The sequence below is a fragment of the Phytophthora parasitica genome, assembly GCF_000247585.1.
Source record: "Phytophthora parasitica INRA-310 unplaced genomic scaffold supercont2.6, whole genome shotgun sequence".
Lineage (NCBI taxonomy): Eukaryota > Oomycota > Peronosporomycetes > Peronosporales > Peronosporaceae > Phytophthora > Phytophthora nicotianae.
The window spans coordinates 2,165,624-2,191,464 of record NW_008648992.1 but is presented as its reverse complement, the minus strand read 5'-3'; the positions used below and the strand labels follow the sequence as shown (position 1 = coordinate 2,191,464).

The 25,841-nt window shown below is 50.7% G+C and overlaps 9 protein-coding genes across 10 annotated transcripts; 3 read left to right on the top strand and 6 right to left on the bottom strand.

Annotated features, from left to right (window-relative positions):
* Nucleotides 1–6,416: 6,416 nt before the first annotated feature.
* PPTG_04388 (hypothetical protein) lies at nucleotides 6,417–7,466 on the bottom strand (the record flags this gene model as incomplete). Its single annotated transcript, XM_008898295.1, has 4 exons — nucleotides 6,417–6,777; nucleotides 6,882–7,065; nucleotides 7,110–7,270; nucleotides 7,414–7,466. The coding sequence occupies 4 exons, from the start codon at nucleotides 7,464–7,466 to the stop codon at nucleotides 6,417–6,419; spliced, it is 759 nt and encodes a 252-aa protein (XP_008896543.1).
* Nucleotides 7,467–9,064: 1,598 nt separating this feature from the next.
* Nucleotides 9,065–12,550, top strand: PPTG_04387 (hypothetical protein). Its single transcript, XM_008898294.1, has 3 exons — nucleotides 9,065–9,682; nucleotides 9,892–9,945; nucleotides 10,147–12,550. Exons 1-3 carry the CDS (start codon nucleotides 9,506–9,508, stop codon nucleotides 12,160–12,162), a joined length of 2,247 nt encoding a protein of 748 aa, XP_008896542.1. The 5' UTR covers nucleotides 9,065–9,505; the 3' UTR covers nucleotides 12,163–12,550.
* PPTG_04386 (hypothetical protein) lies at nucleotides 12,427–13,497 on the bottom strand. The gene has a single exon (XM_008898293.1). The coding sequence runs from the start codon at nucleotides 13,330–13,332 to the stop codon at nucleotides 12,580–12,582; it is 753 nt and encodes a 250-aa protein (XP_008896541.1). The 5' UTR covers nucleotides 13,333–13,497; the 3' UTR covers nucleotides 12,427–12,579.
* Nucleotides 13,351–14,019, top strand: PPTG_04385 (hypothetical protein). Its single transcript, XM_008898292.1, has one exon. The coding sequence runs from the start codon at nucleotides 13,421–13,423 to the stop codon at nucleotides 13,760–13,762; it is 342 nt and encodes a 113-aa protein (XP_008896540.1). The 5' UTR covers nucleotides 13,351–13,420; the 3' UTR covers nucleotides 13,763–14,019.
* Nucleotides 14,020–14,217: 198 nt separating this feature from the next.
* PPTG_04384 (hypothetical protein) lies at nucleotides 14,218–15,361 on the top strand. The gene has a single exon (XM_008898291.1). It carries the CDS (start codon nucleotides 14,494–14,496, stop codon nucleotides 15,298–15,300), a length of 807 nt encoding a protein of 268 aa, XP_008896539.1. The 5' UTR covers nucleotides 14,218–14,493; the 3' UTR covers nucleotides 15,301–15,361.
* PPTG_04383 lies at nucleotides 15,320–18,699 on the bottom strand. Of its 2 annotated transcripts, XM_008898289.1 has the most exons (5): nucleotides 18,017–18,699; nucleotides 17,703–17,932; nucleotides 17,358–17,618; nucleotides 16,296–17,287; nucleotides 15,320–16,227 (listed from the first exon to the last, which is right to left on the bottom strand). In XM_008898289.1, exons 1-5 carry the CDS (start codon nucleotides 18,342–18,344, stop codon nucleotides 15,486–15,488), a joined length of 2,553 nt encoding a protein of 850 aa, XP_008896537.1. In that variant the 5' UTR covers nucleotides 18,345–18,699; the 3' UTR covers nucleotides 15,320–15,485. The 2 variants fall into 2 exon arrangements, with proteins under 2 accessions (XP_008896537.1, XP_008896538.1); XM_008898290.1 differs by having other exon boundaries at nucleotides 17,703–18,699.
* Nucleotides 18,700–18,780: 81 nt separating this feature from the next.
* PPTG_21619 (hypothetical protein) lies at nucleotides 18,781–19,200 on the bottom strand (the record flags this gene model as incomplete). Its single annotated transcript, XM_008898437.1, has 3 exons — nucleotides 18,781–18,823; nucleotides 18,895–18,918; nucleotides 19,139–19,200. The coding sequence occupies 3 exons, from the start codon at nucleotides 19,198–19,200 to the stop codon at nucleotides 18,781–18,783; spliced, it is 129 nt and encodes a 42-aa protein (XP_008896685.1).
* A 352-nt stretch (nucleotides 19,201–19,552) lies between these two features.
* PPTG_04382 (hypothetical protein) lies at nucleotides 19,553–22,198 on the bottom strand (the record flags this gene model as incomplete). The annotated part of the gene is made up of 1 exon (XM_008898288.1): nucleotides 19,553–22,198. The coding sequence occupies one exon, from the start codon at nucleotides 22,196–22,198 to the stop codon at nucleotides 19,553–19,555; it is 2,646 nt and encodes an 881-aa protein (XP_008896536.1).
* Nucleotides 22,199–23,162: 964 nt separating this feature from the next.
* PPTG_04381 (hypothetical protein) lies at nucleotides 23,163–25,514 on the bottom strand (the record flags this gene model as incomplete). The annotated part of the gene is made up of 7 exons (XM_008898287.1): nucleotides 23,163–23,180; nucleotides 23,262–23,689; nucleotides 23,784–24,414; nucleotides 24,495–24,623; nucleotides 24,688–24,972; nucleotides 25,041–25,415; nucleotides 25,485–25,514. 7 exons carry the CDS (start codon nucleotides 25,512–25,514, stop codon nucleotides 23,163–23,165), a joined length of 1,896 nt encoding a protein of 631 aa, XP_008896535.1.
* Between the last annotated feature and the right edge of the window lie 327 nt (nucleotides 25,515–25,841).

The following is a 25,841-nucleotide window of genomic DNA, read 5'->3' as shown; positions in this document are numbered from 1 at the left end:
GACATAGCGCTTCGTGAGCTAAACAACAAACCCAATTTGCGATTCGGGAGTATACATATGATTTTTGTTGGGGACTGGTTACAGCAATTACCGGTAGCGGCTCATCACTGCTTTAAGTTAGTGTCGGAGCCTCAACAGCCTAGAGAAAACCCGAAGCGGAGCCAAGATTATGATGCCACTATCTACTTCTTGCTGTAAAGGGGTATTGTCATTTACCACGAAATAAATGATGTTGTCATGTTCAACAAAAACATGCGCCACCAGAATGACCCGGAATGGAGAGATATTTTAGCTCACTGGCGTGTCAGTGACTACCACCAAGGAATGTCGACGTTGTTAACAACCGCTGCTGCGATCAAATCGAAAAAAAGAGCGCTTCGGTGGTGGAGCAAACCTATTGTCCGATACTTGTGACGTCGAATGCACAACGACTAGAATTTAACGACAGATCGTCACAGCAATATTGCAACAAACGCAGCAAGTGTTACATATTTGTCTCGCTGAAGTTTCTAGGCCACGCTTCGGAATATCTAGAAGACAGCAGAGAAGCCTGCTTAAAAGTCGAAGTGACAAAACGGGCGGGCTTCCAAATGTTGTTGAAAGTTGCGATTGGTATGCCAGTATAGTGTACAAAGAATGTATCGCTGCCTCTGTAGTTATCAAACTGTACTATTGGAAACGTTGTGTCCTTTAAGGTTTCGGACTACGACGAAGTGCAGTTCATTAAAGATGGAAATTTAACAGTACGAAACCGGCTGATGTGTGTGTATGATTACACCCCTCTCCGCGCAAGGGGCCTTCAAGCCCAGTGATCTTTCGAAAATTTTCCTAGTGGAGTTGTGCCCGTACGCTGCCGGAACGAGTCGAGTGTGTCGGCGAGAATCCGGGATCGCTCGCTCAATGTGATTGTAAAGCAAGTATCTCTGATCCCTGCCTTCGCGTTAACAACTGAAACGTGTCAAGGCCTTACGGTGGACAGACTCGAAATAGGGCCGCTTAGACATTCTACGCTTCGAAAACCACAACGCGCGTCATGTTACATTGCAGTAACAAGGGTGAGGTCGATGGACGAGCTTTATCTGATGGAGTCACTTGCCTTAGAGCATTAGAGTATTTTAGACCAAACGAAGATGCGATGATGGAGATGATACGGCTGGAAGAGCTCGAGCGCACGTGCGATGGAGCAAATTTAGAGCGGACTAGGATCGTCTAGTATTAAATCCTGATCTAGGTTTTAACCCTTTCGTGGTCAATGGGGCATTTTGCCCCCTTTGGGGGGCGTATCCTTGAGTACCGCTCGTGTCACCCACGAATGGGGGCAAAATGCCCCCTTTCATTATTTTTGTGTGTTGGACGAGGCGGATTCGCCCTTTCTACTTGAACTACAAGGATTTGCAGAAGATTTGCTGTAGTACCGTAGTTTGTGAAAGGGGGCAAAATGCCCCCTTTGATGGCCTAATGACTTGACCTTCTATACTATAATATAGCCAGGTCAAAAGTACCCGTTCGCGAAAGGGTTAATTGATTCCAAATACTGACACTGGTATTACCTGAAAACTGCTGCCAGCTCGGAGTTAGACATCAAGAGTATGTTTTCACTTGGTAACTGATTGGCTGACTGACTGCATCAAACCCTTGTCGCTTAACACCAATCGGCAGTTCTTCAGATAGTTTCTAGTATTAAACACCTTGCAGCTCATTTGCGATTTTGCACCAAAAGATCGACTATCCTGAAACTTTGTCATTTCGAATACTCCGATGTCTTCACCTAATTCCCAGGAACTAAGTAGAACATGACCACCTGTAATAAAAAGGGGTTCGGACCAATAAGCACTTGCTGGAACTCTTCTGGAGGCCACAGAGGGTGACTTTAATAATAAAACCATCGCTATGATAAATTCAAGCTCGTATTCAATGCCAACTCAGATATACGAATGCTGCATGGCGACCAGAACATTTGCACTTCGCCAAATATTGAATTTTGCCGCGTTGTAGATCTTTTAGACTTGGCATCTCAGTCGATAGTTAATATCATTGGGGTTGCGCTGGGTATTGGCGCATCAAAAAAAAAAAACTGACTTCATCCAAGGACAAACCTTTACTCAAACAGTAGTTGATGACTCGGGGACTCAGATTGTATGCACGGAATGGGTCAAGAAGACGTCGGCCACTACGAAAAGAGGGTCATGCTTCTACTGGGAGGGAAACTTTCGGCTTACAACGGCTTACGATCTGTTTCTGTTGGTTTCGGGTCGAGAATTTTTATTGACCCCTCCCACTCACGCTCGGCCGAAAGTGCCGCTTAGTATGCTGCTACTTGTGAATCGGTATACTTTCATCGGCTCAAACTCTGTGTTGGTAGCGGTGGACTCACACCGCTTTTGTTTTTGCCAATATACGCGAATTCAGTTTTGCTGTCATTGGGTAACGCTCAGCAAGCCCAAAGATCAGACCGTCGTTAAAATCTACCAGGCGTACTCTCTCGCCCACTTGCATTTATCAAATGATAACAACACTTTAATTTAAAGTTGCATTGGATTGTCAAATACTGCGCTCGTCACTAGTAAGCATTTAGCATCCGAGTCTTCAATACAGTCTGTCAGGATCAGCATCGGTTAAGCATATCTGCAGGATGTAACGTATAAAGTGAGAAGTGGCAACCTTTATAGTTTTCGATGTATACGAAGCTCATCACTGCATACTCGGCCACCGGATAGATCGATTGATTACTGGTAGACTGACAGATACACAAATCTTCTGATAGATCTGAATGGACCACATTGTTGATCCTTATGGATTGCATTCGTTACTTGCGTGACCAGTTCCGTATGCGGTGTAAACGCATCAATCTAGCGGTGAAAACAATTTCTCCACCATCAATTTGCTTGACGACGTACCACTAGCCCCGACTATATACCAAACAGCATTTCATTTTCGGATTCAACGAGCTAAGATGAAACCGCTTATGTGTGTTCGTGTTGTTATTCAAAGATCCTCATTTCCGAATACTGAAGAATTTGCTGAGATTATCATCAACTCGTTATACATCCTACTGACAACGCCGTGCTTGTTTGAGCTATATACCTGCGATGTAGACGGATTATAGAGAGAGTTACACATACCGAATGTTCCAGTATGCCAATACGCTTTCAGCGATGTCGGGATTATAATTCGGCTCTTGTTGACTGAATCGTACTCATGAAATTTCTCTCGCGCAGCAGCACCTCATATGTTGTTTCTCAGATTTCGTTATCACAAGGACAATCGAAGTAGCGACAGAGGATGGCTGTACAACTCTCGTGGGTTGGATTTACGGAAATGGCTACATCGCTTGTTGGGGGACAACGGAAAGTCGCGCTGGTCAAATTAACACCTTGGAGTGGCTTAGCGATAATGTGTGTCTTCGGGCGGGATGCTTTGGTGCACTTCTGGTAGATCACCTGCGGTGCTGCGATGGGTACTATTACACACTAATTTTCCCCGCGCTTTGACCCAAGCTTGCGCAGGGCAATCTAGAAAATCTCAGGCTTCTTGCGCGTCACTCTCGAATTTTCCCGTCCGAATGCGCAGCAAGCGCAGAAAGAGCAGGTCATCTTGAAATTATCGTATGTCTTGACCCTAACAATGGTGCATTTAGGCCAGAAACAATGGATGTGGCTGCAGAAGCTGTCCATTTAGTTGTTGTTCATTGGCTGCACTATAATCGCTCGGGGGGGGGGGGGGGGGGTAGCACGCGACAGGCAGTGGATAGTACAGCGGGGATGGGACATATCCACATCGTGCGTTGGCTGATTCAAAATCGCCGTGGAGGCTGTTCTAACGCTGCAATGCAGCTTGCTATCGTCTGGAACAACTTTGTCGTTCGGTGGCTTTATCTGGATGTTGTAACGAATTGGAGCGGTTATTTAATTGACATTGCTGCTTTGTATGGATCGCTAGAAATAGTGGAATGGCTACACGTTAGATATCCGGCGGGCTGCTCACCTGTTGCCATTGTTATTGCTGCGAGAACAGGAAATCTTCTCGTGTTGCGCTGGCTTCACAACAATCGCGGAGACGGATGTACTAGCGCTGCGATGGATAATGCGGCGTCGAGGGGTGATTTTGATATGGTGATTTGGCTTCACAACAATCGTTAAGAAGGTTGCTCAACAAGGGCAATGGATGCTGCCGCGTCTGATGGGCATCTTTGCATCGTTAAATAGCTTCACGCGAACCACCGAGAGTGTTTTGCAACTATGGCTATGGATGAGGCTGCAGGGCATGGCCATCTAGAAGTCGTGGAGTGGCTACACTTAACGCTAGCGTAGCCTACACTATTTTTGGTATGGATTAAGCAGCAGTGGTCGGTCACTTAACCCTTTCGCGAGCCACTTTAGTAAAGTATAGTATACAAATCTAGGATAGTCGGTATCAAAAGGAGGCATTTTGCCTCCTTTTATCGCGAAAGGGTTAAACGTTATGGATTTATCAACATCGCAATGAAGGCTGAACGGTGAACGCTATAGGCAGTACGCCAGGAAGGGGGCATTTTAATATTGTAGAGTTTCTCCATGACTACCGCCAAGAAAATTGCAGCAAATTGGCGTCAAGACGTGCTGCTGACAATGGAGAGCTAGAAATAGTTTAATGGCTTAAGTATCGATATCCGTTAAACTTCTATTCGGCTGTAGCCAAAACGGGTGCCCACGCTTTCTCGTGGCCGGAGAACGTAGTCAGGATGTTCATTATGGGTTGTGCTGACTAAGACTTGGTATACAATCGTCGCTAAATATTGAAGGCTTCTCCTGCAGTTCGAAATCACTAGTACATGTATGTTTAAAAAGAGTTTGTCGTATAATTATATCGTCTATTATTGTGTTAACAATTTCATTCTGTAGAACAACGGTCCAGCCTGCAACGCAGGTATGAATCATATGTGTTGTTTTAGATGCCTAGCCGGAATTACCACTATTGTTCTTACTGTCGTCGAAGATCCAAGTCTTTCGAAAGTTTGTAGAGTACAAAACCTGGTTGAAATGTACTCGATGCCGGTGTCAATTCGAATGCATAGCAGCAGACTGGAGCACGGCTGCTGTGCCTTCGGATTGACACCGGCACCGTACAGCCCCCAGCAAGACAGACTTATCGAGAGGATAAATTGAACCATTGTTGAGATGGCCAAGTCAATGGTACATTACGTGGCACTTGAGTTGGAATGGTGGTGGTGGAGAGGAAATAAGCGCTGCGATCTACACGATCAATCGGCCACCGAATACCGCACGAAGTATCGACGGTGATTTTTCATCATGACGCCCTCTGGACCACTCAACATCTCTCTCTCTCTCTCTCTCTCTCTCTCTCTCTCTCTCTCTCTCTCTTATTCATGAAAGCTGCGCCCAATCCCTTGCTGTGGTCACCTTGACGCCGAATTCCTCGGCAACGCTTCCCACATGCCCCTGTTACGCGGTCTCGAGAACCCGAAGCTTTGACTCGAAGATGTGGAGTGCATGCCTGCCCTGTATCTGGAAATCTTGTCTTGGCTTGTCCGTGCTTGAGGAAAGGCAAAATTGGAAACTGAGACAGCTGCCAGCAGCACCAAGAATGCATCGCGCACAAGGGCGGCCTCTACGGAGTTATTTGATGCGAAAGCTAGTGAGTGCTAGAACCGTCTCTATGGAGCTGTTTGGGGAAAAAGCTAGCGCGTGAAAGCCATTCATTCCCGCAAAAGCTGAGGTTTGGCGTGCAAGAAACCTTCAAGTTGGAGACTTCGATCGTTTCTTTAATTCCCTCTAGATTAAATTATAGATTGCGGCAGTGCTTTGATGAGCTTGCCTTTGCTTCTACGATCTTGCTTTTGCCATTGCTGAATGCAATTTGCTCTTGAGAAAATAGGACTGAAGTTGTATTCACGAGCCCGCAGGATTGGAAGAGCCGCGAAAGTTTGGCAGAGGATTTCAAATTTCAGAGCTTCTTTGGGCCGGAGGCACGACTTTGTATACATTTAAAAATCTATTCCGAGTACCGTAAAGTCCGGATTGAGTGAGACAGTCGTAAGAAGTTCTTTGCCTAATGAAATACTACCTGCATTCGGAAGTAAACGACCGAATAAAAAAAATTGCGCATAGCTTCACCTCGTTTTTTATCGCCTATAAAGTGTGCAGAGGTAAGTATCTCAGGACAGGTCGTGATAGGTAGTCTAAGTCCGATGGAATATACACTGCTGGTGGTGGCGCAAGTGCTGCAAGTGTCATACATAGTACAGCTGCGACTCGCACGGAATGGACAGAGGCAATCTGCCCTCTCTTAGTAAGCGATCCTTCTTGAAGTGGGTGAGGTGGAAATCATAATGTGCTTCATCATTAGCTGGAGCGTCACAAAAGTCTTCTCAAGCGTATCCGCTGCGGTGGCTTCAAATGCCAGGCTCACTTCATCAATCAGCTGCTCGACGTTCCGTGGTATTGTTTGAGACTGCAAGGATTGAATGCTGTAAAAAAGCCGACGTCCAACGCGTTGAGCTCTGGGCTCTGAGCCGGCTGGTTGGCGAGGCGAATGTTCCAGCCGCCGCTCGTTCCAGCAGCGACCACCACTGGATCATTTACATCGACGTGGGGGCGGGCATTATCTTGTTGGATTTTGATGGGCTGTAGCATTTGGGCGTGGGGCCATTTGGCCTTGATTGCTGGTATAACGTACTCCAGCAGCATTTTGCGCGATAGTTCACGCGTCATCGAGGCAGGCTTTTTCTCCACTACTCCTGCAGGACGATTCACACTGGCGCGCTGTTTACGTACTCCTCTACGATAGGCCGCATGCCGACCTTACCATCCCAATCTCCTCTTGGACGGGTGACAGCGCTCAAGAACATCACTTTAATCTAATGACGCTTGCTGTGTGCGTACTGTACCGGCGGTTCTTCAGTCGGGACATCGTCCTTGCCGGTCAGGATGTACACCTTCTGTCCGATCTTCTTGATGTAAAACCGTTTCTCGTCTTGATATGAACGACGTCGAGCAAGGGGTCGAACGAATGGCTCCCATCTGCGGCTTGTCTGACATGCTCCGTACTGAACTTCATGCGAGCTTCCTTATGCATAACAGTAAGCAACGATTTTGTTCGTTTCAGCGCACGGCGCAGGTACCCCTCCTTGATAAGCTGCTGGATCAGATAGCAGCTTGTGTTAGTCGCGAGCTGAAGTGTCTGCTGGTTCTTGCGGTCGGCTATCGGAACTTCAGCAACGCGTCGGCGCAGAGTATGGCGATCCACTCGCTTCCTCCCCCGAGCGCTGGCTCTGAATTTCACCACGTCAGCTCTGCGGGGCCCCATTGAGCGAAGTCCTTGGTGCCAGATGCGCGAGACAACCTTGCGGCCGCATTGAAACTGGTTTGCAATCCAAGTGATGTCTCCGTGGTCTAGCTTTCCACGATTGCTTACAGGAGCAGCATCTCCCACAACGCCTGTCGCTTTTCTTCGGTGGCTTGCTTCATCGTGGGGCGAGGGAGTGAAGGGGATTCGGATTTAAAAATTAGCGCGAAAGTCAAACTAGCCCGTATCGCGCTTCTAGATCTCAATGCGGATGGTACCTATCTGATTAAACAGGAGTCAGTTTCAAGAGGATATAAATATTGTTGTTTAGTCGCCAGTTTTGATTCGTTCGTTTATTTCGGAATGGAGGTAGTACAAAAATAAACCCGGCACATTTTGGTGGTAAAAAGTACCATTGTATTGGGTTTTGTAAAATGTTTTTTTTTTTTTATTTTCTTACGCGCGTCGCACTCAATCCGTTCGTCTCACTCGATCCGGGCTTTACGGTAACATACATCTAATTTGTCGGATCCATGATTTTTAGATTGAAAAACACAAAATTTAGAGGTTTTAAATGCATATTTGTGAAATATACTGGTTGCAATTCAAGCATACTGGGATAAAGGTATCGGCGAGATCTGTCTAATAGCGGTCTGTTGCACTAGAATTGGCGATATTTGCAAAAATTTTCATTTTGGTGCGGTCACTATAGCACGACTATTTATTTGGAAGCACGACTAGTTGAGCGATTGATGTACCTTTCAGCATGAAAACAACTTTTCTTCTGAAATATAGGGTTGGTGAGACCTGAATTACAATTTTGTGTGAGTTTGGCTGCGCGTTGCAGCCAGCTCGCTTGTCTTATGCAAAGTGTATATTATGCAATATATTATGCAAGTGATTGTTGCATTTGCAATTGTGCTGCGTTTGCTTGAAGTATCAGAAATGTCACTTCAAAGACCATCATTCACATTTGTAAAAACGATACATATTATGTGGATTTTCATTTGCAGACCAAATCATGGATCCATTTTGAGGCAAACAGAAACTGTTCGCGAAAAAAGTGTGGACACCTGCGCGATCTACCTGCAGTTCTACGGTTTCGAGACGAACGCATGGGCATTTTCAGCGCGCTCGCGCCGCGAGCTCCTCTCTTGTTTGAAATGGCTGCATTATGACAGTTGCGATGACGGATTGCCAGCGCTTGTGTCGGTGTTCTCGCCATCTGGCACCAACCCCGAATCGCCTTCTCTGACAACCCCAAAGCACTGCGAGCTGGACGCTCACCACCATCCGCTTGGAGCCGCGTGTCCGAGAACACACTACCAGCAACGGATGGCCAGCGCGAGCGTCTCAGCTACTGCCAGCATCGGCCGCATCCATATATCAGCGCCGTTGAAGAGAGGTACCCCTCGCGCTTCGAAAGGCTTCCCGCGCTAACATTAGCATAGCGCGACATTTCTCGAATCCACCGCTGCATGTCCGCCCAAAAATATCGTAAAAAAATATCGTCCCGGCGGGAGTTGCTTTTCGATTGGCTGACCAGCCGCTGCTTGGGATCTGGTATTTGGTCCCCCCTCCAAAAATCCGGTCCTGATAACCTTCTCATAACTGATAAAAATGTAGCTATACGGTTGGAGCACTGGGCGTTTGTAAGTTCAAATGCCTGCGAAACCGCAAGACCCGCAAAACTCGATGCACTATCCTCGCATGTCACCAGCTTGGGTGCCGAAAAATTAGCGGTGAGGACGCGACAAATTACGTGCAGCAAAACTGAATACTGCGGCACAAGAACAGGTTGTCTCGCCCGGATTTAGCGGGCCGACCGCTCGCTTTTCGCGCTGCTTGCCTCTCTGCCAGCCAGCCCTTGCCCCGTTTCGCCCGCCTCGCTTGACTCGCTCAACCGACGCGAGCATCTCGGAAAAAGCAGAAGAGCCACCTGCCAGCACTACTCCGCTCAGGACTTGGAGTCTTGAGCAAAAAAGCGAACGTCCGTCGTCGCGTGCTGACCCAAGTGGCTTCCTCTTTCCGCCACTGAGCCACTTGAGTGCTTGCTGTCGCTGCGTCTGCCAGGCCCGACCCGCGCATTTGCTGCCTGTCCGCGCAACCAGCAGCCTTCAGGTCAACTCAACCTCAAAACCTCCAGCCAGCATCAGCAGCAACTCGATCGGCAACTCGGTGTCACAAGACACTTGTCCGCGACAACACTCAGCAGTTGACAATGGCAGCTGCAGCGGGCTCTCCGGCCGAGCCACAGCACGAGCCCGCGTCCGAAGGAGAAGCAGCACCAACAGCAACGCCAGCCTCCTCTGACCAGCAAACACCGCCCGAGACGGGCGAGTTGCTGGGTCGCGTGGCCACGGAGATCAGCCAGGCCTTCCAGTCGTCCCTCGTTCAGGTGCGTTGACGCAAACGGAGCGTGTGAGCTTTGCATGGACAAACGAGCAGAAGCGGTGGCTGTCGTCCACGTAGCGGAGCCGCATCTAGCCGCTGCCGTCCACTGTGAGGCCTTCACGTGACCCTTCCAGATTTTCAGAGTGGCCTCAAATCACTGACGATTAATAATGTGTGTGTGATCTTGTCATTCGTTGTGTGACGATCGAGTAGGTCGTGTCGGACATCGGCCGTGAGTATGGCGTCGAGCCTAGCAAAGTTGCGTGGGTAAGTGTGTATTTCCTTTAGCGTTCGCTGAACTTTCTAGTGCTCCCACCAACGGTGGACCATCGACTAGTTAAGTTAGCCATGTTACATGTTGTTAACTCAACTGGTCGACTTGAGCCAAGACCAGCGCTTTCCGCTCTTACTCGCGCATGACTGACTAATATGATCTGCTGTCTCTGAACACTGGCTATGTCTATGAAGATGGAGAAAGGCGGTGCCGCTATTGCAGCACCTGGCGAGCAGCTGCATGGGAAGGAGCTCGGCGACGACGGCGCTGTCAGTGACGACGTGCGCCGCATCCTACGCGAGCTGCAGGCCTCGCGGCTGCAAGTGCGTGAGCTCCAGCAAGTCGTGGACGAGCTGCGTGTTGAACAGCGACTGGCGAAACAGCGACTGGCACTCTTCAGCTCGTTATCGACCAAACTGAAGCGCGATCTTGTAGATGAACGACTGGCGCTCATTGACGTCAAGAACGAAATCAACGAACTGCGACGCAAACGCAGTGGAGACGACTCTGGATCGGTCGGTGGCCGCTCTCCACACTCTCCGTCTTTACAGGAACAAAGCGACAATCCATGGAGCTCGCCCAACAAGCCCATTACTGGCTCAACGAGTGGTGCCACTGGATCGGGTGCATCCGGTGGCACCTCAACGGGCTCGAACCTCATGGCTTTCAACTTTTATTCATCGAGAGGTGAACGTGACCAGGAGGGAGCAGATGATGAACCCCCGTCGCCGTCTTCCAGCACACAGACACTCCGCAGCACACTCATGGGCCAGTTCTTGCCTTCATCACTCCTGGACTCGCCTCAAATCACGCCCAAACACGCCAGACCGTTCGCGGAAGACACTCTGAGTGAGGACAAAGTGCCGCCTCCAGTTCCTGCATTGGAAGACGACATGGAGTCGCTGTCACTCGCTGCTCCGCTTACGACTAGTCCAACAGTGGAACAACATAAACCTGAAGCAGGAGACGGGCATGACGAACAAAAAGAGCCAAGCCAGAGTGAGAGTGGGAGATCGCCAGCCGTATCACCACTGCAACTGTCCATGTTGTCGGAGCTTTTCGACGGTATTCCAGTTGACGAGTTGGAATCGATCTTGCAACGCTTCGATGGACAGGAATCTGCAGCGATCGACCACATTCTACACAATCACCCGAGCTTTAATCCAGTCCTCGGAGCTGCTGGACGAGGTGAGAGCGGCAGTAGTTTGGCGTCGATGGCGTCGCCCTCGCCGTCTCGCTCATCTTCGGTTGGCCACGGTAAGACTAGTCTACATCGCAGCAGCAGTCAGAGCGGACCTCCTCCAGGCTCCTCAAGCAACTGGAAGACGGAGATCTGCATGTACTACATGCAGGGCAAATGCAACAAGACGCGCCGCACCTGCTCATTTGCTCATGGTGAGAGCGATCTGGTGCGTCCAAGCGGCTCAAGCAGCGCTCCTAGCAGCACTAAGCATGGTCCAAACTACAAGACTCGGCTCTGCCAAGCCTACGAGAACGGCACATGCCCTAAATCACGCCGCGATTGCCCGATGGCTCACGGTGTGAATGATCTACGCGATGGTGTTGCCGCTAGCAGTGGTTCTGGCAATCAACCGATCCTTCCTTCCGCCACTCCAAGACTGCAGAGCTACAAGACTGAGCTGTGCTACTATTTCCTAAAGGGCAATTGCAACTACACCAAGGAGGAATGTCGCTTTGCACACGGACAAAGCGACCTACGCACGGTGGAGAGTAACACCGCTCAGATAGCCGCAGCTGCAGCGGCCGGTGCTTCAGGTTTTGCTGATTTCCCGACGTCACCAGTACCGCCCCCACCTACCGTCTCGATGGAGAAACAACTACAGCTTCAGCATCAGTACCAGCAACAATACCAACAACACAACCAGTCCCCAGCGATTCCTCAGCAGCACCACCCGTTCCAGCCTCAACCCCCTCCAGCTCAGCCGCAACAGAGTTTCGTGCCTCAACATCAACTTCAGTTGCAGCACTCATCTCGTGGATCTGGTGGACAGTTCGGTTTCCAGCACCAACAGTACGACATGGCTCAACAGCAGCAAAACCCGTACATGCAACCACCTCCTGGCCAGTTCCGCTACTTGAAGAGCATGGAGGACAAGCGCTCGACGTCAGCTGGACGTCCACCGCGACGGGATTCTGGGTCGTCCTGGAGCAGTTTTGACGCGTCGGGCCTGCCACCTTCGGAGTATTAAGACGGGACTCTCTGCTTGTGTCCTCCGGAGCACAAGGCCTGTCGTTTTTTGAATTTGGATTTGCATTTCTGGAGTTTTGGATTGTGACATACACGCAACAAGTATGTAGCTTTAGCTGCATAGTACGCAATTGGATTGCCACGACTTGGCCTCCCGTCTGTCGTTCGGAGCGCTGACGATGAAGATGAAGTGAAAAGCTCAAGACTAAAGTCGCGCAGTACAAGATACAAGAAGAAAAACAAGCAGCATGGACGCATACGCGAGAAGTAGTAGCAGTAGTAAGTAGTACATTTGTAGAAAAGCAAGCGCTAGGGCGCACCCGCCCAATATATACGATAGAATGATGCCCGCTGCATTATCTGTCCGGTACCTTCCGTTTGCTTATCCATCTCCTCGTGACTACACCGTTACCCGCGTTTATCCGTGAAAGCCGTTTGTCCCCGCACCTGTCACGTCACTCTCTTGGGTTTCTGTACTGGTGGATCCGACCGGTGTATGTTGCTGGAAGGCCGCAAAGCACGCGAGTAAGTCCTGCACGTTGACTTGCACGGGGACTATAGCTCCATTGACCACCATCCTCACTGGGCGGTAGTATGCAGGATCAATCTGTTGTGCTTGCACAGTCTGGTGTTGCTGACTCTGCAGGGAATTATCCTCTTCGGAGCCCATCGAGCGCTTCCGCTTTAATGTTCCAGCCAGCTCAACGCCCGTCTCCTCTCGTTGACTTTCCGCATGCAACGCGGTCGCTGGAGTGCTCTCAGACTCCTCCTTCAGTCGTCGACGCCTCGGCGGTTCGACCTTCTTGACGTACACGTAGACCTCGCACTGAAACGTATCCTCCGCCTTGCGCTTGAGGTAGTTCCTGTAGCTTCTGGCCACACGATTTTCGAAGTTACTGGGCGTGATCTCCACCAATTCCGCTTGTTTGGAGTGTGCCCCTGGACGCATGTAGAGCGCTCGGTCCTCGCGTACGTAGCGCTCGCCTCGGACGTTTTCCAGCGCTTTGTCCGTGCATGTGTCCACCTTGGCACGGAACACGTCCAGACCCTCGGACAGCAGGAAGCCGAAGGTTGTGATCGTCAAGTGCTTGCGGGACGTGCGCGAAACATCTCCAATCTTTACCGTCAGCAGCGCCGTGGCGGCATCAGGCACAGAGCTAACGGAGCTCATGCTTCTTACACTCCTATTAACGAGTGGTTGGGAATGACGCCTTGTGATTGGTTGATAATCACACCCTTATTTATTCACCCTGGGAAATATGATGGATCCGAAGGTGCGGGACCTGTACAAGCGCTTCCTACTCGTGGGGCGCGACTACCCGCTGGGCCTGAGCCATGTGCGAGAGAAGGTCAAGGCTGCGTTCTTCCAGAATCGCGACTTGACGGACCCTGTGGCTATCAAGAAGGCCATTAAACGCGGTCGCTGGGTGGTGCGCGAGATGGTGGGGGTCATCCAGCTCAAGAAATACCGCACGCTCAATAGCCGCTATACGCCTGAGGACCTGCGTGAGAAGCTGCGCGATATCGAGAACCGCCGAGTCTTGGCAGAACTCGAGCAGCAATACGGAGGTGACGATGGCACTGACGCTCGGGAAGGTTGAAGTACAAAACCCGATAACTGTAATGCAGACGATGATTCTACAGACACCACTTCTAGCCTTTGCTGTCGATGTTGCTTTGTGTTCATAGCGTTACATCTCGGTGTGCATTGTCAACACAGTGGGGCAATGCTAATGCTAGGCGCCCTCTGGAAGAAATGTTCTCGCAATTTCAAGCGCTTAGAAGAAATGTTGCTGGATGTTCAAGGTTGACGCAAAGACTGCACGTAAGTTTGGAATAAACTGAAATATGTAGCGCCTTTGAAGTGTTGTGAATTGCTCACTGGTTGAATGTTGCTGTGGATAAAGTGCGGCCACAACTCGACGGCTTTGTCGCGAAGTTCTCCAAATCGCAGCGACTTTTTGAGCCACGACATGCTCCCATTTCGGGAACTCTTGCGTTGGCGCACTGCACAGCAAGTTCTCGGATCATACAGACGTTGTGCTGGAACGGCCAGTGGCACCGCGAATTCGAGGTGGTGAGCTACTAGTCAGAAAGAATTGGCCAATCAGCGACCGGAAACTTTCCGGTGGAGCGGCTTTATCTTCAAAATTGGCTTTGTCTCAGCATCAACTTCGACTTGGTCGTGGCATTGCGAGCGTTGCATCTGGGTGGGTTGCAGCCACCGACGAACCATCTGATGGTGTGGTCGGATCGCGGCGGTGCTAAGTCCACCCTCACTTTGCCATTTGCCTGAGGAGCAGCGAAAGCAACACTTGAGACTGCAACTATCATGGTGTTCATCTCGCTGGAAGACGTTGTTGGCCATTCCGCCGCTGCGACCAACTGCAGCATGAAGCACTCGAGTGATCTGCCCAAAGCTACCACTCAAGTGGTGGTGACCCCGGGCTCCTCAGCAAAGCAGGACAATACCCCTATTGCACGCGCAGGACTCTTCAATCAACGGGCATCTTCGTCACTGGTGTATTTCGTGCTGTACGTCTCGGACAGCGTCATGAGGCAGAAATGGGTGCTCAGCAAGACCTCCGCTGATCACGCGCAGCTACGCAAGAGCATCCGTCGAGTTGGAAGCGGATGCAAGAACTTTTCGTGTTGTGGCCACTTGCTACGAATTATCAAGACAGCCCCGAGCATCAGTACGCGACGAATGTGGGGCTCTAACACACAGTACGACCAATGCAGTACGTTCCAGACATTCGTGAACGACTTGGTGATGAGTATCTTAGGACGCGACAGCCAATGCGAGTTCATGCAGCAGACACGACATATTCTCGAGGACTTCCTCGACATCGCACGCCAACGAGCCAACGCTATCGACCGTGTGCTCCATCATGAAAATCCAGTCACTTCGCCGATAGCAGCTCCATTGAACGTGTGCCCAGCAGGTCAAGACTGTGGTGACGCGAGTGACGACAGCTCCGAGTGTCCGATCTGCTGTGGCGATTTGGCCGACGACCAAACGCTACGTCTGCCGTGCGGCCACAACTACCACGCAGGGTGCGTGCGTGTGTGGCTGAACCTCCAGCACACGTGCCCCGTGTGTCGTCTGCAGCTCAACGAGCGCGTCATCTCGTACTAGAATACTACCAAATCAAGAAAGGTAAATGTAAAGATCAAATAAAAGCTCATTAGTCAACCAATCTGTAAATCAAAGAGTCCGGCTGTGAGGCTTCAGGCGCTTGGTCGATGGTTCTATAGGGTCGTTCTTCTTAGGTTACGGTGGGTAGCGAGGTTGATAGGCCTCGCTGCTTCTATTTCGCTAAACTAGTTGCTGCTTCCCTCACTCGTGGTGCTGGTCTTCTCGTCGTCCTCGTAATAGGACGTGCCGTATGCCAGGAAAAACTCCTCGCGCACTGCAACCTCCTTCCACGTGACGATGTACAGCTGGTTCAAAACTATGGGGCTTGTCGTGTCCTGAGGGTTCTCAATCACGCAGCCAGGTACAAGAATGCAGTTGTTGTAGAATCCCGACGCGTCCCAATAGACATCCGCAGGGTATTCGTACACCCGGTCATTCGGAAATCCGCCGACTGAACCGTCCGCGTCCACCAACCCGTCGAAAGGCATCAAGCGGTGGCCATACTGTGTCTGGAACTTGTCTACATCTCGTACAGTGCCGTTGACAACGACAAAAGTCTCGCCCAATTCGCCGCATCGTGCTACCTTGTTCAGTCCATCATGGTGCATTTCCTTGGTAATTCGACGAACACCGAAGATACAGACAACAGAAAACGCCGGCCACGGGTGATCTGACAGGTTAAATAGTCCCCTTCCGGCGTTGGGGATACCGGAAACCGCGACTCCAACTGTGCCATTATCGTTTGTCTCCTGATACGTGATAGTTTTCAGGTCCACCTTTTTGAACAGCAGCTTTGGAGGCTTCGGGATCCGTCGCTTCACTGCAGCCAGCTCGGCATCTGTAAGCTCAGAATGAGGAGAGCTCGAGGCTTCGCTTTCAGTAACAGGAGAAGATGACGCGCTCACGCTCTCCAGCTTTCGCTTTTTCCTAAATTTATAAAAAATAAACGAATGTTAGTATTATGGTTGCCATCATGTAATAAAAGAAGAACGTACTTTGCCTCCTTGTCGAACATGGACGACATCTTCATCTGTCGAGAGATCATGCTCTTCATTGCTGACGAGTAGGCTTTCATGGGGTTCTTAGTTGCAAGGACCTTTTGGCAGAGCTTGACCATGTGCACGGAAGGGTTCGCCACCATGTGATGGCGGCAACGATGGCAGAGTTCTTTTGCAATATAGCATAAATCTGATTTCGACTTGACTTTGGCCACCATTTCGCGCGCCATGGTGTCCAGCTTGAATACTTTGGTGAGTTCTGCAACGAGTGCACTGGGTTTCACCTTCGACTCGTCCTCAACTGACTTGACGATCGCATCTGTAGCAGGACTATTAGCAAACTGGATGGTCTTGACTCGCCTGACTTTGCCAAACACAAACGCCGAGGGATTCTGACACTTGACATGCTCCATTTTCTTCCACATGTCGTCTAGTAAGAAGTGGTCGATATCAGATACCGCACGTGCAGCTGTTGGATCGAGATCCCACGTGCACAAGAACGCGTCACGCAGCAAAGCCAAAGAGTCTTTGGCGCGTTTCCTCTTCCCCGAGTTCGAATTAGAAGATACTGATGCGTGTAGCAGCCATGGCATGATCGACTTGGTGTAATGATGCAAGAACATCTCACCACCTCGCCTGCCTCCTTTCTCGGACGAATCCCAGTTGTTAAAGCCGAAATACTTCGTGTTGAGATCAAGAACCGCGTCCAACTCCTCCAATTCTTGAGGCGAGGCACGTCCAAGATAAACTTCCCATGGACCTGGTTGGATGTTGTGCTTCTTCATAAATGCCAAAACCTCGGGCGGTGCTGAAGGCTTGACGGGGGAGGAGGAAGCATCGGACACTAGTGATACCTCTCGCTCCAGCATCTCGAATGCTTCATCAATCTTGAGAATAGGATCGTCTTTTGACGCATCCTCGTCTTCTACGGGTGCCGAGTACTGCAATCCCCATTTGGTCCAGAACTCAAATACTGCTCGAACATTCGGCTGCAAAACATACACAAAACACCTCGTCAATGCCATGCATTATGTTATAAATTATCAAGCTCAAACGTACATTGTGCTTCGCGTCGTCTTGTAGTTTTTGCGCCAACTGGAACAGGATCTTTTCGAGCGATAACACCAATGCCGACTCGCGCATCTTGACATTTCGCTCCTTTTGCGGAAAATTCGCACGCACTGACTTGACTACATCGTGCACAACGTACACAATACTCGCTCGTGCTTTCGAATTTTGCATGGCATCCATCGTATGAGCCAATTTCTGGCAAATAGCGTCATGCAAATGCTGATGACGAACTATAAAGTTGGAACAAGCCTAATAACCACACACATTAATCACAACCGTTAATTATTGCGATCGTCGACAATCCCATCGTCACTCAAATACAAAAAAACGCACCTGAATCGCCGATGGTTTGGTATCCAACTGGTCCAAAAGCAAGTCAAACTCAAGCATCGGATCGCCAAATGTGTCCGAAATCGCTTTAGCTGTGGATTCTAACTCTTTCATGACTTTCATACGCTCGTGCAGCTTTTCCTCCATCTCCACATTCACCTCCGACACTATAAATCCAATTACCACGCCATCTCTATCTGTGCACAACGACTTGAGAGAGTCTGCACTCGCTCCTGTAACATACAAAAAAAATCTCATCAGTATTCATCCATAAAACTCCATAGTATCGGTATTCCTCCATTCTAGCTGCAACATACCGCTTTTTCGTAGTCGATGCAGACACTTGAGACCTTTTAGTACCACTGGAACCAGCAGATATAGTGTGAAGTTGAATGTGGACGCCACGAACTGCACGCATAGCGCGCACTCGTGTTTCTTCATGTAAACTTTCATCTCCTCGCAGTTCTTGGCGAAGAATTTGCAGAAGAATCCCTTCTGTGGGATGGCAGACAGTTTGGCTTTGGTTCCAACGGCCAGACGACGTGGGAAGTCCCGCAGCAGCGAGCGTTTCTCGGCTGGAAGTCGACCAACCAGGTCGATGGAGCGGCCTTGGAACTTAACGTCCAGCCGCCAGTTGTCGGTCATTTTTGACGGTGCAGAGACTTCAGAGCGAAGTGATCAGGCTCAGAAACTTGAGATTTTGTTAGTTGGAATGTCTGTGCGGCAGCAGCGGGCTGAAGAACGCGAGACGCCAGTACGACGCAAGTGCGGCCACTGAAAGGGCTGCGACGGAGGATCTACGCTGATTCCGAGCGTCGCACTCGCAGTGGACGATACGCAGACGACAGTACTTGGAACCGCGCTGTTCGGTGTCGAGAGTGAAGGCGCGCAGACACAGCGAGAGAGGCTGACGCGAAGCACTTCCCTCACGGCCGAGCTGAGCAGTGAGATGGCGATGAATGGGAGACTGCCTGGCCACCGAACCCGCCGGGTATAAAATGGAGTGCACGTGGATTGGCTGAAAAATTGATTTTCGAAGTTCTCCGTGATCTGATTGGCGGATTTGGGAGAGGTGCCAAGCTCACATGAAGCCATCTGATGATCCGAGGATGTGCTTGCCGAGCCTACTGAGGGCGAGAAAGCGCCGGTTAATGCGTGGCGAGCTCCCCAGCGTGTCACTCGCCGTTTAACATACCGAGATCTGTATGCGGAGAACAGGCTATAAAGTGCAGTTTCGTTCGCAACGCCGGACCCGAGTCATTCAGCAAAAAATCTGCAAGACGCCAGGGTGGATATCGTGTTCTGCAAGGTGATCGTTCGGAGTTGCAGGCGGCGCACGAGGAATATACATATACTGTTGGTGAGCTCTCTGCGTCTCCATGTACTTGGGAGTTATGATCGCTTCATTCTGTAGCTGCCTCACCCGTTGAAGCACTTACAGGAGTTCTGCCAGAGTATCGTTAGACTTCAGGTGGAGACGGCTTCGAACCACGCCGATCATGTTAGCCACATCGCGGTTAGTCAGAGCTGGCAAGTATAGCATTAATGCGTGTATCTGCAACACAGTGTTGAAAAACCTCTCACACAGCTCTCAAGGATCGCTGGTTCATTTCGAAATACAATTCTTAATTATTATTGCGTGAAGCAACGCATAAAGCAAACAAACTACCTTGCAACGATGATCAAGGAGCTACCAGTTCGAACGCTTCTCCATCGACACGCTGACAACTTGAGCGCGCGAATTTGAGCTTTTTTGGCGCGAAAAGTACCCATAAAACTGTCGCACGAAGATCGCAAAGCCAGTTCGCGCCCATCTCAGTTCAAGTACGTGGCGCATTTTGATCGGGTGGCGGTCACTGCTCCGACTGCGCGATGCCTCGAATGATTCCTTCAGCCGTGCCCAGCAGGTTTACAGGCGACTTGCCGTCCGTGATAAGGTAGCCACTGAGCCCAAGCGCCTCCAGCATCTTCACTTGTCCGTCGGGGCCTGCACGCGCCAGCGCCACGAGAGTCTCCTGCCCCACGCTGCTCACCATTTGCTGGAACTTCTCCGCCTCAATGGCCATGAGCTCGCGCTTCTTGCGGACTTCCACCTCAGCGAGTCGTTCAGCGTGCGCTACGTTCAGCGTCTGGTCCTCCTTGATGCGAGCCACGTGCGCCTCGTGTTCGATGCGCTCGGCTTTGGCTCGCAGCTCCGCTTGCCTGACGGCAGCCTGGCCCTCAATCTCCGCTGCTTGAGCTTGAGCGCGTGCACGACTCACAGCGGCGGCTTCTTCTTCTACAGCTTTACACTCAGCTGTGAGTTGCACAAGATTCTTGCGCGCTTGCTCGGCACTCGACTGGTTCTCGAGCTGTTGCGTTAGCAGCTCCCCCTTGGCAGCTTCCTCCTCCTTCATAGCGATGGCTTTGGCACGCGCTTCCTGTGATTTGGTCGTGATCTCGATAGCCAACTGCACAGACTTCTGGAGACTTTCACGCGTGAGTTGATCAACTGGCTCGGCCGACTGGATATCGACGTTGGTAATGCAAAGATTGTTCGCGGGGAAGATCAACTCGTCGCGTAGTTTATTGTTCTCATCCAAGCCGAAAATGGATGTTCGGATGATCTGTGCGCTGTGTTTATGGAAATGATCGAAGTTCTGGACTGCCACAGCTCCACGGATTCGTGAGGCCAGCGTCTTACAGGCGTCTCCAGTGAAATCCTTGACGTTAAATACCTTGGCAGCATCAGCAGGTTTGGATGAATCGACTCGGAATCGCCAATTGTAGGCAATAGTCAGCGATAGTCGAGCGTGGTCTGACGTCTCGACAATGATCTGGTCTCGCATGAAGTCGGGCCCGAGCTGCAGACACAACGTTCGGATCACGTTTGGCTCCTTCGGAACTCCACCTGATAGTCGAAGCACTGTGAATTGCTCATCCGGCTCGAGCATTACAAGTGTCGGACCGAATAAAATACGCGACGACGTGGTCTTGTAGTCGTACACTTGGATACCAGCATTGTGTGGCACCTCGAATGTCACTACGCGAGTAGGATCACGCTTACGTGGAGCGCCCTTGGAGGTATCCCATGGTTTACCTAGACTCGCAGTCAGTTTATTCGACTGAGTCGGGTCAACGACGTACGCAGAGCCTCCAACTTGAGACGACAGCAGCTCTTCCACAGCTGGCGACAAGTATTTGCTCCACAGTTCCTCTGTGGCTTGCAGCATGTACGTCTCGCCTTTCACAGCTCGGACATGACCAGTTTTACGTTCGCGTACATACACTCCTTCATTGACGTCAAGTGGAATAGCACGGCGGGTCTCCAATACTGTGACTTGGATCGGTGGGATGTATTCCCGAGGCCCATGCACCATCCAACGCTCTCCAGCCTCGCGTCGAGCACCGCTACGTTTCTTCTTAGTGGACGATCCACTGTCTTCTCCTTCCGGTTCGCCTTCTTCTTGGTCCGAATGCTCCACAAACGACTCAACAGCTTGCAGTAAAACTGCCTCGTCGTCGGCTAATACGATGATATCTTCGACGCGACCATTTTCCAGCTGCTCGTGAGGTTGCAAGAAGAAGGAAGCTTCGCCCTTCCGCAGCTCACGTGTGCCACGATGTTGCACTCCGTTCACCACTGGGTCTACGACGATGCAGTACTGGCGATTGGTGAGAATTGTGGCGTTCACATAGCCGATGATCTCTTCATGAACGTCTTGGACGTGCGTTTCGGTGGTCTCTGTCGTGATAAGCCACTCTTCGCCCGCACGACGCGAGATGCCATACACGTCCTTGAACGTACGCAACGCGCGCAAATGCAGCGCCATGTCTTGTGTCAACACATGCGCTTGCAGAGTCTCGACGTGCACCTCATCGATCTGAGGGAGATACGCACCCGGTGTGCGGACTAGCCACTCCTCTCCTGCATCTCGTTCGATGTCTTGCGAGTCTGTGCACTTCTTCTCCGCTCGAAACTTGATGGCTTGGTTCTTCTTGACCACAATGGCGTGCACAACAGTCACGATCTCCTCCTCCACGCGTGGGTAATACGTTGCCGGCCCAACGAAGAGCCATTCGTCCCCAGCCACGTGTTTGTCGGTTTTGCGTGTCGCTCGGATGCGTAGTGCCGTGTCTACAGGCACGACACGCAGCTCACGGATCTCGCCAACCTGCTCTTCACCCGGATACAGGGGGAAAGGTTCGGGGTACTTATCGAAGATGCGAAACTCGATCTCGCCGTGCTTAAGCTTGGCCTGATCGAATGCATCACGGACGATCTTGCCGTCTTCCGAACGTACGACCGGGTTATGCACTTCAACGTAATGCTGCGCTGGCAGCACGATCATGTTCTGAGGAGGCGTCATGACGTGCTCGTGCTCCTGGCGAGTGTACGTCAGCGGGCCTGCTAGCACGCGTGACACGTTGGAGTTGGTGTCCAGCACGTGCACGTACTTGTAAGGCGGTAGACGGACCACGCGGGGGCCGCCGTCACTGTGGTTGGTCATGCTTAGCATTTGAGACTTGGAGTGGAAGGTGGAGCTGATGCTTGTAGCGCAAAAGTGGGAATGAAGTGCTGTTAGCTATGGTTGATGACCTTCGCGATCTTCTGTCAACCCAGGTTGCAGACTTGGGTTGATTTGGAATTGGGTACATTTTTGCCAAACGGCGTCACAACTTGACTTGCTCCAAGAAGTCGACGGTGGGTTGGCCTCGAGGTTTTCAATGTAGCATGAAGGTTTGCCACTTGTCGTTGCACGCGAGAAGCTGTTGCTGCATAGTGTTTCCACGTTGGGATCGGGATTCCTGTTTATTGCAAATGCTTTCGAGTCTGCAACCTGCGCCACTGCCTCATCGCGTCAAGAAGATATCAGTTGAACCGTTCAACTCGTGTTTTAAGCTCTTCCGAATAACTGTGAATGACTGTAACACCCTGATGTGTTGACTCTGCTGTGTGAGAGTCTCACTGAGATTGTGTGGCCTTTGTGCCCTCGCACTACATGTATCCACAAAGGGATTGGTATCAGGTGTAGCAACCCTTGTAGCGAGGCGTCTGGAAAAGTTAACGACGCCCACACTTGAGGATCCCTATCCACCATTTCACCAAATTCCTGTTAGCTCATTCATATGCGCGTGCCATGCAATGTCGTCTCGCGAAGATAAACGCACAACGCCATACTTGTTGCCGTCCCCTACGATAACGAATTGCTCACATTAGGAATTTTGTGGTCAAAGTGCTCCACACTGCAGTCAGACGTATTTTCCAACAGGATGTGCTTACATTGTCCTTGCGTACACTGGACGCGAGGTTAGCTTACTCGAAATCGCCACCACTGGTAGTCAAAATCGTCACCACTCCACCACGATCAATACTCCATGTCACACAGAACTGGTTGTTGAAATCTGTGGTATTTGGAGAAATAAACACCTCGCTGTTTTCAGAATGACCCAGGGTCCGCAATTCTAATGCACTTTTGACACTTATGCTTCTTCTCCGTCCTGCAGTAAACAAGACAAAGTATTAAAACATCGGATTAGATGCAAACATCATCCTGCTGTATAACCGCATCGTAATCGTACCTCGACGTCGTCGTCACGGCCTCGAGCACGTCCCGTTCGCTCACGTTTAACTGGTACGTTCTTCGGGGAGCCGCTTCGCTCTCGTTTCATCCCGGTCGAAATGTCCGTAGGTGCATCACGGTCAGTCTCCTTCTCATCGTTTTGTTCTTCTTTCACGTGATCACCACCGTCCTTGGGCGTTGAGGCTGCAGCATCCGTAGACTCTTTGATCGCCTCGCTGGTATCAAGTCCAAGGATACCTTTAACCAGCGTTCCCGTACCCTTGACCGCCAAGTCCAAATGGCCCACACTTTCTTTCATCGCAGCACGCATCGTTCGCCAGCAAACCATCTCATCCTTGTCCGGCCAATACTCCTCTTCGATACCATTCTCGGGATCCCACGCCTCTTTGAAGCGGTCAGTGTACGCTGTCAAAGACACCTCGGTAGCTAATTTAACACGACAAATTAAACATTAGATGAGACTGCTAACATCCACTGAAAACACGTCACAGAGCACGCATTGACACGTTCCAATACGCACCTCGTTCTTTGCCTTTAATTTTCTCCAAGATTTGGGATGGCTTCGAGCTCTCGGACAGAATCTGCTCCAGAAGCGGCGAGGTTAATTGACGTCGAGCACGTTTCACCACTGGCTTGGAAGAAGTCGAAGATTCTTTATCCGCCGCCGACGGATACTTTTCGTATTCCGGACATTTCTCCTGCTTCCACTTGACCCAATTGCGCTCGCGTTCCAGAACGACCGACACCATCTCGTTGAAGCCTTCTCCATCTGATGGTGTTTGCTTCAGCAACGCCACTACACGCTCCGTCAATTCAGCGAACTTCGCCTTGGGAGTGGTGCTGCCTGCAGGAGGCTTGGCTCTTGTCAAGTCGTTAAACAGAATGAGGAACTGAGTGAGCATGCACTCGCGCAGAATCGGATCGCGCAACTGCAGTCTGAAGAGACGACTGTTGGTCAGGTATTTGGGCTGGAAAAAGTGTTCCTGGGAGTTCTGTTCTGTTGCGCTTTTGCTGGAATCACCGTCAGGTTCGTGCATGGTCACATCTGCCGAGTGGATGGGGCCTCCGCTTAAGTCTCGTGAACGCTCCAGGTCATCTGGTGAGAATGCGTTGCCTTCAAAAGCTGCCAGCACCACATTCAGCTCCGTGAACTGTGTCAAATAATTTAACAAAAAAAAAAAAAATGAATCACGGTTTTCCGGATAAGCAACCAGTAAGCCACTTTACGTACAAACTTCTCCCAGTTCTCCGCCGATTGCGTGGCCATCTGATGCTCGCGGAAGAAGCTCTGTAAGTCCCAAAAGGTGCGATACAGGTTGTAGTCGATCGGGCCGACGTCAGCACTTGGATCACTGTCAATCTACAATAACCCGATCACTATGAGCACAATACCAATCTTCAGACAACTGAAAGGAGCCACGCACCTCCAGTCCAGGCACAACTTCGGATGCCTTGGCGACATCCGTCGCCTCAGCCAAGTCAAACGCGTCTTGATCTTCGAACACCGTCACATTAGTCACATTGGCTTTGCCTGTAAGGTTCACCGCCGAGCGCTCGGACAACGCAAAGGTAAACGACAAGAACACGAGGATCTTGCCGCAGAACACGCTGTTGTGGGTCTTGGACAAGCGACGCAGCAGCGCATTGCACATCCGCAGTAGACACAGAGAGGCCTTGGTAGTACGACCTTTTTCAGCAATGAAAGCGGGCTTCTTGGCCAAGCACTGTACGTCAGTTTGTGTCATCCTTGCAGCAGTCAAAGTAGGTGGAAACGCACCGTTGTGAGCTTGTCCTTGCGAGATTCGAGCAGTTCCCACACCTTCTCACACGTATTGATGGTCTGCCCTTCCATTAGATCTTCTAGCACTTTGTACGGTGTGCTGTTGACCAGGAATCCACTGGTCACGCCTGCGATACAAAGGTCCAGTAGCGCTGGGACGCCTACGCTACTGGGCGTGGCGTGAGCCTCCGTCATGAGTTTCCAGGACAGCTTTTCTACTACTTTCTGCACTGCCAGGTCTAGCACACTGTGAGTGAATTCCTGCGGCCGCGGGGGCTTGAGAACATTCTCAACGGCCTCAAGCGTGCGGCGGTGCAGCCGATCCAGACGTGACAGCGCATCGTCGCGCGCGAAGAAGTCAGCGATCGATATCTAGAAGGAACGTAGGCTTCGTTAGCAACGGCAGGAAGCAGTGAGAGAGCGATGAAGGCGGCGGTATACCTCTGCGGTCTTCGCTAGTTCCAGCGCCATTTTGTGAGTGGGCGTTAATGCTGGATCGGATTTGGGAGGATCAACTGACACGCGATATGTACATTCAATTAACGTGGTGTACATCAAAAACGACCTTTTGCTCTGGTAGACCACTTCAACTTCAGACAGATATCGCAGAATTACCGCGTCAACAAGCTTCGTATATGCTGTGCAAGCATTGCTGGCGATGACAATGTCTATATACGCCATCGATGCTCATCCTCGGCGGCAGCTTGCATTGGTACTTGCACTGGTATTGGTCTTCCCATCATACTGTGCTGGTTATTTTTTTTCTCGATCGCAGATACGGACGACAGATCCTGTGGA